A 13,454-nucleotide genomic window follows, 5' to 3' on the forward strand; every position below is an offset into this window, starting at 1 on the left:
CCACCTTTTGAAATGGTGCCAAACACTCCAACTCCCACACGCCCCAGAAAGGGGACGTGCTGTTGCGCTGGAACGCAAGAGCTAGTCGGCGAAGTCCGGCAGGAGGCCATATTGAAATCTATCAGGTCGGCTCCCGGTTTGACGGTTGTAAGTGTTCGTCGTCTGGGCTGTCTCCCGAATCACTGTTCCGCAGTCGAACCAGAACGCTTGAGCCAGGCGCCCCACCCGAGAGCCTGCCGATTTTGGACGAGGGCTTGTCTCCGGCTTGTGTGGAAAAAATGAGTCCGACCGATGCTAAACGGGGAGCTAAGCGCAGGAAGAACAAGCGGGGCGGTGGCAGCGGCTGCGGCGCAGTCTGCAGTGCCAGCGGCAAGGCCGGGGCTGTCTCGGCCCTGGGCTCTCCAGCAACGGCCGCACCTGCCCCCGTTGTGAGCTTTTTGACGCCGAGCACCAACGGGAGCGGGAATGCGGGGCCCATCTCGGGGCTTAACGGAGAGGTAAGAGCGACGTTTCGGCCGGGTGAATATCAAACTGGGGAGGGTCGGGGCATATCAACGACACAAGTCTGATCTGGGGCCTGGGTTTGAGACGAGTGTGGCAGCTAACCGACCTAACCCTGCTTAGCTAGCTAGTTATTAATTGGCACAATTAGCGTTGGTCGTTCTCTCGCATTGCGACGACCGTTTCCCTTGTAGGCAGACGGTAAGGTGTTTGTTAACGTGATCTTAGCCAGCTGTATAATCAGTTATAACTGGTTAACGCCAGCTGTCGTCCACATTAGCTTGGTTCAGACATGGCCTAACGTTGTGTCTAACCGCCGTTAGCATAAGGTAGATGAGGCTACCGCCGCCGTGTCTGTGGGAAACGGTTTCAGCCAACCTATCTGGAGGGTCATCAGCAAAAGTAAGTCGTGCAACGCTAAACTCCGTCTGATCAGATGTGGTATCTGGGTAAACGGCTGGCTTCATATGCTGTTAGCCGCCGCCGCCGCTGCTAGTTGTCATACACATTACTGAGCGTTAACGCCAATTAAGCCCTGCATTGGGCCTTGGCTCGGGTGTTTTGTTTTCCAAGCCGAGGGAACCTTTTTAACCCCAATTTACATTGGCCATGTAGCCGGTAAGCTAACCTCGCTAAACGATGGCTACGGCGGCTCTTGACCAGTATACTCGCGGAACAACAACAACACTTGCGCTAGGTTCGTGAGTTTTAATGACATGTCATTTTGTGTCTTTTTTTCACGCCTTCGCCCCTTGTTTGGGATCCGCTCTTGCTGTCCACCGATGATCGTTTGGGTGTGCAATTAGTAGGGTCGTTCACGATACAACGCTGCCAGGGTGTTTTCGGTCGTGCAGATTCTCCACGTTAACGTACACCGATCAGCCAGAACATTAAAACCACTGACATGTGAAGTGGAAAAACGTTGATTATCTCGTTACAGTAGCACCTGTCAAGGGGTGGGATATACTGGGCACCAAGTGAACAGTCGGGTCTTGAAGTTGATGTGTTGGAAGCAGGAAAAATGGGCAAGCGTAAGGATCTCAGCAGTTTTGACAAGGGCCAAATTGTGATGGCTGGGCGACTGGGTCAGAGCATCTCCAAAACGGCAGGTCCTGTGGGGTGTTCTCAGTATGCGGTGGTTAATACCTACCAAAAGTGGTCCAAGAAAGGTGAACCGGCGACAGGGTCATGGGCACCCCGAGGCTCACTGATGCATGTGGAGAGCAAAGGCTAGCCCATCTGATCCGATCCCACAGAAGAGCTACTGTAGCGCAAATCGCTGGAAAAGTTACTGCTGGCTACGATAGACAGGTGTCAGAACTCAGGGCTTCACAGCTTACTGCATATGGGGCTGCATAGCTGCAGACCGGTCAGAGTGCCCATGATGACCCCTGCCCACCGCCGAAAGTGCCAACAATAGGCATGTGAGTGTCAGAACTGGACCATAGAGCAATGGAAGAAGGTGGCCTGGTCTGATGAATCGCATTTTCTTTTATATCATGTAGACAGCCGGGTGTGTGTGTGTGTGTGTGTGCATCATTTACCTGGGGAAGAGATGAAACCTGGATGCACTATGGGAAGCAGGCAAGCTGGCAGAGCAAGTGTGATGTTCTGGGCAATGTTCTGCTGGGAAATCTCGGGTGCTGGCATTCATGTGGATGTTACTTCGACACGTACCACTTGCCTAAATATTGTTGCAGATCAAGCACACCCCCTCATGGCAACGGTATTCCCTGATAGCAGTGGCATCAGGTGGTGTTAATGTTTTGGCTGATTGGTGTATAGGCTAGGTGTATCGTATAACTTCATGTAAATGTGCTCGCATTTATGTATTTGTATGGCATTCGAGTAGTACAATGCCATCTCTTAATAATCTCCTGTGTGTTTCTGCAATTAAGGACATCCACCAGTTTGCAAACATCCACCTGTTTGCAGACATGTTTAGACAAGCAATTGACTGTAAACACTGTAAAAATGACTGTAAACCTTTGTTGTCCAAACAAATGTGTGATGTTCACATCATGTCAATAACTTGTATTCAGTTTCATCTTATTGATCCCACATTGAATTAATTTATGATGTTTTTGACAGTTATCAAAACAAAAATTGGGGCTTACTTGTCTGTCACTTTATTAGTTTGTAAACTTTGTCAACCCACATGTCTCACCTGTCCAGCACACATGCAAAAATGGAGAATTTAGATCATGCAGAATTTCTCTTTGTCAAGGCAGTAATTAGGTAAAATGTAATTACTACCATATGACAACTCACTCATTCTCAGACAAAGCAACCACAGCTCCATGTCTGGAGGCAGATAGTATAGACTACTACAGGCCGGAATTCCTCAGACGGCTCTTAAATTATTCTTGTTCGTTTACACAAATGAATGAGAGGTGTTTGGTTTTTGGTTCACATTGGGCTGTCTGTGCCCCTCCAGGTCCCAATGAACAATAATATTACACCACAGTTTACGGAGGGGCCAGTGAATGCCGACTTCTCTGGAGTACTTCAGGTAAATTTACTTAAAGGGAAGGTTCTAGATTTTGTGTAGTCTACCCAGGGAAAATCCAATTTCTCTCCAGGGACATTTTCACACGACTGTTAAAATTCAAAGAAGCACTCCGCTAGCAATTAGCAGTATTGCAGCAGATGAACGGTGCTTCAAAGTGTTTCTCTTCAAATTAAATTCAGGCAGATGTTGCACTTAATCTTACTTTGACCAGGTTATAAAACGGCTTCCATATAATTTTAAGAAAAGATGTTCAGTTTGATGAATTATTTACTTGGTTTTATTACTGTATTTTACTATAATGCATAACGGAAATGTTCAACTTGATCTCTGTTGAGGTCCATTTCAAAGTCGCAGTAGCTGTTTCCTTCTGTTTACAAAACAAATGAACAGTTGTGTCCTACATTACTTAGTAATCTTAATTATACAGGCTAAAAGCAATTTTTGTGTGAACTGTTAACTTGTTCTCGGGAAGAGGTGATGTAAATGTTTGTAGGCCCTCCACTCATTGCTTTGTTACCTGATCCAACACAGACCCCATTCACCTTTGGCCTGAACCAGCGGGCACCCTACACAGCTGGTGACCGCTGCCTCTTATGCCGATGTGAGCGCAAAGACAGTGCCCTCCAGTCAGAGCCAGGGCTCTTGGGTCAGAATGGAACAGCACAGCCCACAAAAACGTCCAGTGCCCTCCAGCTTCCCCTGTGGGTGTGCCCTGACTGTAGGCGCACCGTAGAGAAGGAGGACCGCCACACTGCTCTGGAGCAGTCTCTAGGGGTAAGTCACAAGACAAGAGTTACAGGGAGGTAAATTGTAGGGCTTCAAGCTGGAAAAAGAACATGAATGAGAGGCTTTGACCTAGGGTTTGGTATTATTGGGAATTTACTGATATTGGTCCTGATACTGGTCCTGATATCCGATGATGTTTAACGGTATGTTTTGGGTTTTTTTTTGACATGGTGGGAAAATTTTTGTTACTGCTAGTAAATGCCACATATCAACAACACTATCACTTGTTATGAATATAATCTTTTTATTGTTGGTAACAACCAGACATCAACATAATATGTATGGGGGGGCATCCGGGTGGTGTGGTGGTTTATTCCGTTGCCTGCCAACATCGGGATTGCCGGTTCGAATCCCTGTGTTACCTTCGGCTTGGTCGGGCATCCCTACAGACACAATTGTCCGTCTGCGGGTGTGAAGCTGGATGTGGGTATGTGTCCTGGTCACTGCACTAGCACCTCCTCTGGTCGGTCGGGGCATCTGTTTGGGGGGGAGGGGAACTGGGGGGAATAGCGTGATCCTCCCACGTGCTACATCCCCCTGGCGAAACGCCTCACTGTCAGGTGAAAAGAAGAGGCTGGTATGTGGTAGTCTGCAGCCCTCCCCGCATTAGCAGAAGGGGTGGAGCAGCGACCAGGATGGCTCGGAAGAGCAGGGTAATTGGTCAAGTACAATGGGGGAGAAAAAGGGGAGAATAAATAAATTTTAAAAAAGTATAACAGGTGTATACTAAATAATGTATTGGAACATGTACAGTGAGAAGCGTTGCAAATATTGGTTGACACAAGCTTTTAACATTTTATCCATTTTTGGTAGAATGGCTGATTGCATCGTCCGCTGTGGAAAATTGCTTGTGTGTGGTTGTGCGTCCTGTGGTACCGATAAGAAGCACGATTAGTACAGACCTTAGCAATCCAGCCAGTACCTCCTGTCTTGGTACCACTACTTGTATAAAAGTATTTGTGCTCAATACCCATCCCTACCATGAAGGCCCTGTTGTTAGAAAGTTTTTCTTACAAAATTATTAGATGTAATTAGATGTCGGTTTGAAAAGTGCCCCAAATCTCAAGGTCATCTACCAAACCTTAATTGTTGCTAGTCGTGTTATCAAAAAAACGCTTTTGAAATTTTGCATCTATGTTCACTCTTGACAGCTTAGCTTCTCCGTCCATCACAAACCTCATCTTTATCCTACCAGGGCTAAATGGATGCATGTTAGCAATGGTGACAATGCTTTTACTATTAAAACAAAAAAAATTTAGTATGACATAAAACAAAAAAATTAGGTGGATAAGACATTTTGTATGTCTACTTAAAAAATGTGTACCAGTGTATCAATTAAATTTTTATGCCTTTTTATATGACCAATATAAGCAAATGAGACTTATCATATGACCCAACATAAGCAAATAAGACTATCAGGGAGAATATAATATATTACTATAAGATGATTTCAAATTCTTTCCTCCAGGTTAGAGTCCCTGCAAAATCTGATGAAACAATTTACAGCACATACCTGGGATGCTTAACCACTATTAGTGATGTATTACCTCTCTACAGTATAGTTACAATTTCATTTAGCAGACACTTTTATCCAAAGCGACGTACATCTGAGAGTTAATACAACACAAGCAAGGATCTAGTCAGGAGGCAACAATGCTAGTAAGTGTCAAAAAAACTAGGTACAAGTCCGATAGGACATAGGTGTCAACAGGCAGTGCACAAAGGCAATGCATAGGGTGCATAGAAGAGGGGGAAAAAATTATTTTAATACTACAGGTGTGGAGGTGTTCGAGAAAGAGCTGGGTCTTTAGCTTCTTTTTTAAAGATGGAGAGGGACTCAGCGGATCGAAAGGAGTTTGGTAACTCATTCCACCATTGGGGAACTACAGAAGATAGAGTAGCGAAAGAGTCTGGAAGAGTGTGGCGGAAATGCCAGGTGCCTTTCATTGACAGAGTGTAGTGAGCGAGACTGAGTGTAGACCTTAATGAGGGAGTTCAGGTAGGCGGGAGCTGTTTTTATTGCTGTTTTGTAGGCGATCATTAAGGTTTTGAATTTGATGCAGGCAGCAACTGGGAGGCAGTGGAGGGATATGAACAGTGGTGTGACATGTACTGTATTGGGTTGGTTGAAGACCAGACGCGCCGCTGCATTCTGGATCATTTGCAGAGGATTGAAAGTGCATGCAGGGAGACCTACCAGTAAGGAGTTGGGAGTATTCAATGCGTGATATAACAAGAGCCTGTACCAGGAGTTGTGCTGCATGCTCAGACAGGTAGGGTCTAATTTTCCTAATGTTGTACAGGGCAAATCGGCATGACCAAGCAATCGAGGCCACATGAACCTTAAAGGTTAGTTGGTCATCAGTCATGACACCCAGGTTTCGGGCAGACTTTGTGGGCATGAGTTGGGTTGATCTGGGCTGGATATTGATCTGTTGTTGTAAGGATGGACAGGCTGGGATGACAAGGAGCTCGGTCTTAGATAGATTAAGCTGAAGGTGGCGTTCTTTCATCCATGCAGAGTTATCAGCAAGGCATGGCGATATCTGTGCCAAGAATGTGAGGTCATCTGGTGGGAATGATAGGAAGAGCTGGATATCATCAGCATAGCAGTGGTATGAGAAACCATGGGAGCGGATGATTGCACCAAGTGAGGAGGTGTATATTGAGAAGAGGAAGGGACCAAGCACTGAACCTTGAGGTACCCCTGTGGATAAGCCATGGGGTTTGGACACTTCTCCCCTTCAAGGTACTTTAAAAGATCTCCCCGAGAGGTAGGACTTGAACCAGCGGAGGGCAGATCCTGAGATACCAAGCTCAGTGAGTGTGGAGAGGAGGATTTGGTGGTTAACCATGTCAATGGCAGCTGACAGATCTAGCAGCAGTAAAGCTGAGGACTTACCAGCAGCTCTAGCCAAACGCAGTGATTCTATTACCGACAGGAGTGCAGTCTCAGTAGAGTGACCCCACTTAAAGCCAGACTGATTCGGGTCATACAGATTGTTCTCAGAAAGGAATTCAGAGACTTGGTTAAAGACCGTGCACTCAAGTATTTTTGAAAGAAAGGGTACGAGTGAAACTGGTCTGTAGTTTTCAACCTGGGCTGGGTTGAGTAGGTTATTTTGAGCAGCGGGGTGAACCAAGCTTGCTTAAATGCGGTGGGGAACACACCCATTGTAAGCGAGGAGTTGATGATGTGTGACTGTGGGGGAAATAGTCTGTAGGATGTTGAATGGTAGCAGGTCCAGCGGACAGGTAGTGGGACGGGAGTCCAGCAGAAGCTTGGAGACTTCCTTCCCGGTCAGGAGGGAGAATGAGGTGAGTGAGGCACTGTTAGCTGGCAGATAGAGTTGGTCAGGCTCAGAGAACTGGTTACTGATGGCAGAAGTCTTATCAGTAAAGTGCGAGACGGACATGTCGGTTGTGAGCAGAGTGGAGGTCGGAGGAGGAGGTGGATTGAGGAGGGAATTAAAAGCAAAAAAACATTTTTTGAGCATCAGTGGCACCACAGATCATGTTGTGATAGTGAGTGGTCTTAGCTGTTTTTAAGGTGGAGGAGAATGACACTAGGAGATGCTGAGTCACTGGGGTCAGTGGAATCTCTGGTTTTATGCAATTTTCTCTCTGCTGCTCTGATCCCCACCCTTTGCTCTCTGATGACCTCAGTGAGCCATGGACTGGGGGGGGGGCATTATGAGCAGGTGTGGATGCTAGAGGGCAGAGATTGTTAAGAGAGGAGGCTAGTGAGGAACAGAGTGTGTCTGTAGCCTCGTTGACAGGGAGTGAAGAGAATTCATTATGAGGAGGCATGGAAGCCAAGACCTCACTGGAGAGCTGGGTTGGTTTAAGAGACCCGAAGTTTCGGCGGAAGGAGATCCTTTGTGGAGGAACTTGAGGACATTCTAGTAAGGAGGCTGAATAAAATGGTCTGACAGATGTAGGGGGGGGACAGTCAGATTTGCTGTGGAGCAGTTCCGAGTCAAGATCAGATCAGGAGTATTGCCTGCTTTGTGTGTGGGAGGAGTGGGGACCTGTCTGAGGTCAAAGGAAGACAGAAGAGACAGGAAGTCAGTCGTTTGGGTTTTTTCAGTAAGGCTATTCATGTCTCCCATGATAATCAGTGGTGTGTCCGTCAGGAATGGCTGAGCGTAACATGTCTAGTTCAACAACAAAGTTCCCCAGTTGACACCCTGGTGGGTGGTATATGACAACCACGAATAGCTTAATAGGAGTAGTAACCGTGATTGTATGGTATTCAAAGGAGGAGTTGTTTCTTAGCGGAGAAAGCTTAGTGAATTTCCAGTATTTGGAAATGAGGACACCCGTACCGCCTCCACGCCCAACAGAACGGGGTGTATGTGAGAAAGCCGATTCAACAGAGAGTGCGGCCGGTGTGACTGTTTTCTGGACGTATCCAGGTTTCAGTCAGGGCTCAATGTCTGACAAATTAGCAAGTACTTGGATAAATTCTGTTTTATTTACAGCCGATTGGCTATTACATAAGCCAAAAGTGAAGGAGGAGTGAGTAGAGGAAGCTTTCCTGAGTGAATAGAGGTTCTCAGGGTTGCATTGTCTGTGACAGATGCAATTTTTTTCGATAATGGTGAATGACAGGGATGTCTTTGTAGCACATGGTGTGGGTGAGACAGGCAAGGAGAGAGAATAGTAGAAAAAGGAATTGTCCTTGCTCGGTGGATTCACACTGGTAGACTAGCAGGTCTTCACCCAATTGGGTCCTTACCCAGTGAGGGCTGACACACAAGGGCTGACGCTACAGTGCAGATGTGTGTTTAGATACCAGGAAGTACCACAGCTGAACCCGCCCCTGTCAGATTTTCACAACAAAGGAATTAATAGAGGGTGCAGCCCACATCTGCTGACCCAGCTATTGAAGTTCAGACAGTGAAACTAGAAAGTACTCAGCACAAGAAAGCCTGATAACGACCTAAATCCGAATCAAAACTCAAAGCAGGTTTTAAATCACTTACCAAACTGGTTTTCTGCTTCCAGTGTGGGAAGACGGCGGCGTGAATTCACGTTTACAGCGGCCTCACCCACTACCAATGCGGGAAGATGCCGGTGTAAATTCACGTTTGCGGTGGCCTCACCCAGTACCGGCCATGCAGTGTCTTTGTCCACGTCTGCGTCTAAGTTGGTGTCGTCATTTGATGGCTAGGACAGCTGGTGCTGAATTGGCTGGGAGAGCTTTTGTCTGCTGCAACCTGTGGGCCCAGGACCACGGCCCTACCCAGCACTGCGCCCGAAGAGGTAACACCGAGGAAACGGGGCAGGCTAAGCTAACTGCTTGCCCATGCAGACCAGCAGTTCCAATAACACCAAAGGTGGTCTGGCGACGGCCCCGCCTAGCGTTGACTGTTTTTAGTGTCGTTGTGTGGAGTGTGGGGAGGTGTGTCGAAGTTGTCTGGCTGGGAGAGCTAGTGTTGGATCGGTTGAGGGAGCCTGGTCTGCTGCGTCCGTTGGGCCCAAGGACCACGGCCCTGCCCGAAGAGGAAACACTGAGGGCGGTCTGACAGGACACAGAAGCGGGACAGGCTAAGCTAACTGCTAGCCAATGCAGACTGGCAGTTCCGACAGTCATCCTGGCTGGCGTTGGTTCTGTTGGACATTGATTTTTTAGTTTGGCTATATGTGTTCTGGATAAGTGTTTTTGTCTTTGTGTTCCACTGCTGTGGGGTGGGGGGCGATATTCCGTTTCATGTCATGTACGCAAGTGAAATGACAAAGTGTTCCTGATTCCTGAAACGACTGCAATCTGCTATGTTCAAGATCAGAGCTTGTTCTGCTGGGTTTAGTTCAGTCTCTTTTATAAGTTGTTTGCGCAAATCCCGCCCCTGTCTTGTTTTCACAACAACAGAACCAATAGAGGGCGCCACCTGCGTCTGCTGACCCAGCTATTGAAGTTCAGAGAGTGAAACTGGCAAATATTCAGCACAAGAAAGCCTGATAACCACCTAAATCCAAATCAAAACTCAAAGCAATTTTTAAATCACTTACCAAAGGACTGCAATCTCCTGTGTTCAACATCAGAGCTTGTATATTTGTATTGTTGTATATTTTGCAAACTCTTGTTTTTTGTTTTTATTTTTTCAAAACACCAACACATCTCTCACTTTTCTCTTCAAAGCAAATGTATGAGCTCCAAGAGGGTGAATGTAGATTTTTGTGGCAAGATGCAATGCTTATGCAAAATGAAGTCATTCTTCCACAAAACACTACCGCTTTTTTCCACCGGGAAGTCAACTAAAACCCAAAGTCCTCGTAGCAGCTTTGATGAAAAATTATGTACGAAACTTGGAAGGTTGGAAAAATTATACCCTTTTACTGTCACTATTAAAAGATTCAGTCCTTACCTGAGGACATTAATCAAGCATTAGTCAAGACATCAGTATTTTTAAAGGCCGCTCATGGATGTAGACTGTTGGGAGGGGGAAGTTCAATGTGACATTGTTGTACACAGCATGCTTATTGGGGTGCAGAGTTTTCAGATCATCTAGTAAATGTATAATGGAGAATTTCTTTGTGGCTATTCTCCTTTGGTATTTCAGCAGAACAGCTTTTACAAACTGCTATTTTGTTATCCTCATACCGGGAGAGTTTCATGCTGCTGGCATTTTTACTGACATTAGGCCATCACTCGCAGAGCCACATTTGTGTCATGTAAGCAAAGCAGGATGCCAGGAGACTGAAGAAGAGGCACCAAAACTCAATCCCCTTAACATCATAATTGGGCAAAAAAAATGTTTATGAATTATCAGCCAGATTTTTCAACTTTATTAATCTATTGACCGATAGCTAAAAGTGCTCGTAAAGGGCAGCATGGCTCAGGAGGTAGAGCAGGTCATCTACTAATCAGAAGGTTCCTGGTTCAACTCCCCAGCTCCTCCGGATAGCGTGTCGAAGTGTCTTTTGAGCAAGACACTGAACCCCTAACTGCTCCTGATGAGCCGGTTGGTGCCTTGCGTGGCAGCCTCCGCCATCAGTGTATGGATGTGTGTATGGATGGGTCAATGTGACGCACACGGCATTGCTTTGAGTGGTGAGTAGACTAGAAAAGCACAATATAAATGTAGTTATTTACCTAGCCTATTAGCTAACTTGGGTACATTTACACTTATTTCGAATGTTGATTAACGTACATTGTTCCTTCCCAAATAAACATTTAAACTAAACTGTTTACTCTTATTGTCCAAAGCCAAAAGAGAGCTGAAATTTCAGTTCATGTTTAGTGCTGTGTATTCACTGCGTTTATTTGAATTTATTTGCCTTTGTTGTTCACGTTGCTGAACAATGGAGGCCTAGAGTTCAAGTAGAAGTACACATAGCACCTTTACAATGTAAACAGTGTGTAGGGTCTTCTCGGTTATCTGAAAAGACCAGGCTTGGCCCATATGATGCTAGTTTCTGAGGCTGGATGTGTCTTTGCATATCAGAATGAGAAAAATGCTGTGAACGGGGCCCCCCAGCTCCAAGTGCTGTAGCTGACATGATGTCCAAGTGAATGCAAATGTCTCTTCTTTTTATTTAGGGCCGATGCTATGAAAAGCGTCCTCATTGAATAGCAAACGAGTGGACGTATCTGGTAACTTGCTGTTTCCTTTTGATCAGGCTTGGAATCAAGGCTTGTCAGCTACGCTGTGGGTTGTTGTTTTCAGCTGATATTGGTCTCTAGCCCAAGGCTTTGGTCACAATTTTTGGCTCGTTTTTTCAGTAAACTTAACTGTTCTGTGTCACTCAGATAGTATCTGGAGATTGCATGTACTGCCCCTACATGTAAAGCGATGTTTTACTTTGCAAGTGCATTAGCACCATTATCATTCTTGACCTCCGTAGAAGTTCCATGATCTTTGACTTATGACGGAGCTCAAACTCCTGTGTGACCAATGACCGTGCATTTCAGGGAATAATTAGTATTTTCAGATTGGTTGCAGTGGGTGCATGTAGCTTGGAGATGAAAATGTGTTTCTAGTATTCCCGCAGCAATGTTTCATTCTCTTTCTGTTTTGCTGATATTTTGCAATACAAGACATTCAGTTGATATTGAGCCTTATAAACATGTAGTGCTGAAATGATTGGTTGATTTATTGATCAGTTGTTCAAGAATAATTAAACGATTATAATTTTGATAACTGATTAATCATTTTGGGGATTTATCAAGTGAAAATACCAAAAAAACTCTGGTTACAGTTTCACAAATGCTCAAGTTTGTTTGCATTTCTCTGATTCATAGAAAATTAGTATTAATTTTATTTTTACTCACAGTTTTTTACTCACAGGTCACAGTTTTAAGATATCCATTTAGGCTCTGGGAACTTGTGATAGGTATTTATAATTATTTTTGATGTTTTATAGACCAAACCATTTAATGCTTGATAAAAAAAAATAGATTAATTGATCATGAAAATATTCATTCATATGTATAAATTGTCATCTAGGCCTACCTTTCAGCACTGTTCGGTTTGGGAAAACAAATGCTCAAAGATATATTTGAGCACAGTTACTCTTTTTTAAAAAAAAGAAGAAAAGAAGTTAAAGCATGTATATATTGCTTAATTTCATTGAAAGACATCACTCTTAAGTGACGTGTCAACATTTTTGTGCAAATATGATTATTTGCAATACATGTAATAAATCTGTCATTGCTGCCCAATTGGTTAAACTGTGCCATGCATGTGCAGCCCCAAAGGCTCCTGTGTCTGCAAACATGTCACTCACGCACAAACAAATGAGGAATATTCCTGGCCCCACTGATCAGACATAGTCTGATCCCAACCAAACACCCCCCCCCCTTTCTTGTGTGTGCTAGTAGCACAGACTCATCTCTCAAAACGCTCTTGTTTTGAGCTTTTTACTAAGATGAGAAGAGACTGAGCACAGTAGATATTTGGGGGTGATGTTACAGTTATTGTTTAAGTTACTCAAGACGGTCCCGTTTTAGAGAAGTTTGTGATGGTGCACGGCTTAAGTCAAAATTCCTCTAGTATTTATGTATTTGCGTTAGGCAAACCATTTATGGACTTTCACAAGCAGCAAAGTTGTTGTTGTGTGTATCCATGTACATCAGGTCTGTACTAGGGGTGCGCTACATACTGATCAGCTTATTGGTATCAGCCAATAATTGCTTAAAAATGTGTTATTGGCAGAGGAATAGGTATCACAATTAAGACGCATTAAAGCCGCAGTAGGTAACATTGAACATTTCAATGCAAATCCTTCCACCTCTCTGCCTCATATCCCTCCCTCCAAATGACCTCAGCATCGCTCTTCAGCCCCTTAGACTCGTGTGCAACCAGGAAATGTCAAAGCGAGACTCATGAAACTTGTATTGTAGTTGATCATCTGTCCATGTGAAAGTTTGTTTTTTGCAGCGAATCTCTTAGTTAAACTGATATTTTTCATGTGAAGAGGCCATTTTGAGTTGGTCTTGTTGATTTTTAGGCTTAGGGTCACAACCACAAGCTACCGACAGGGCAGGGTGGACGCAAATTGATCGTGTACATGCCCATCTGCGTCTGTAGAACAGCCAACAGGGGCGCCCTCTCTCTGAACTGACCTGTGATGGCTAAAATCTTCCGTCCTTGGCTAGATTTTTTTTTGAAAGCCTGAATACAGAGCTAAGAGAAGTGAAGATGTCTAG

At 45.0% G+C, this 13,454-nt stretch overlaps 1 protein-coding gene across 2 annotated transcripts in view; it reads left to right on the forward strand.

The window, feature by feature from the left end:
• Positions 1-83: 83 nt before the first annotated feature.
• The window catches only part of fam193a (family with sequence similarity 193 member A), a 41,648-nt gene continuing 28,277 nt past the window's right edge, over positions 84-13,454 (forward strand). The window contains exons 1-3 of one of the 2 annotated variants that reach the window (XM_056279486.1): positions 84-497; positions 2,939-3,013; positions 3,545-3,787. In XM_056279486.1, coding sequence (XP_056135461.1) covers positions 279-497; positions 2,939-3,013; positions 3,545-3,787 — 537 coding nt within the window. In that variant the 5' untranslated portion in view covers positions 84-278. The remainder of the gene's footprint in view (positions 498-2,938; positions 3,014-3,544; positions 3,788-13,454) is intronic. The other variant, XM_056279487.1, reaches the window with a different exon arrangement.

This window comes from Lampris incognitus, chromosome 5 (genome assembly GCF_029633865.1).
Source record: "Lampris incognitus isolate fLamInc1 chromosome 5, fLamInc1.hap2, whole genome shotgun sequence".
NCBI classification, from domain to species: Eukaryota; Metazoa; Chordata; class Actinopteri; order Lampriformes; family Lampridae; genus Lampris; species Lampris incognitus.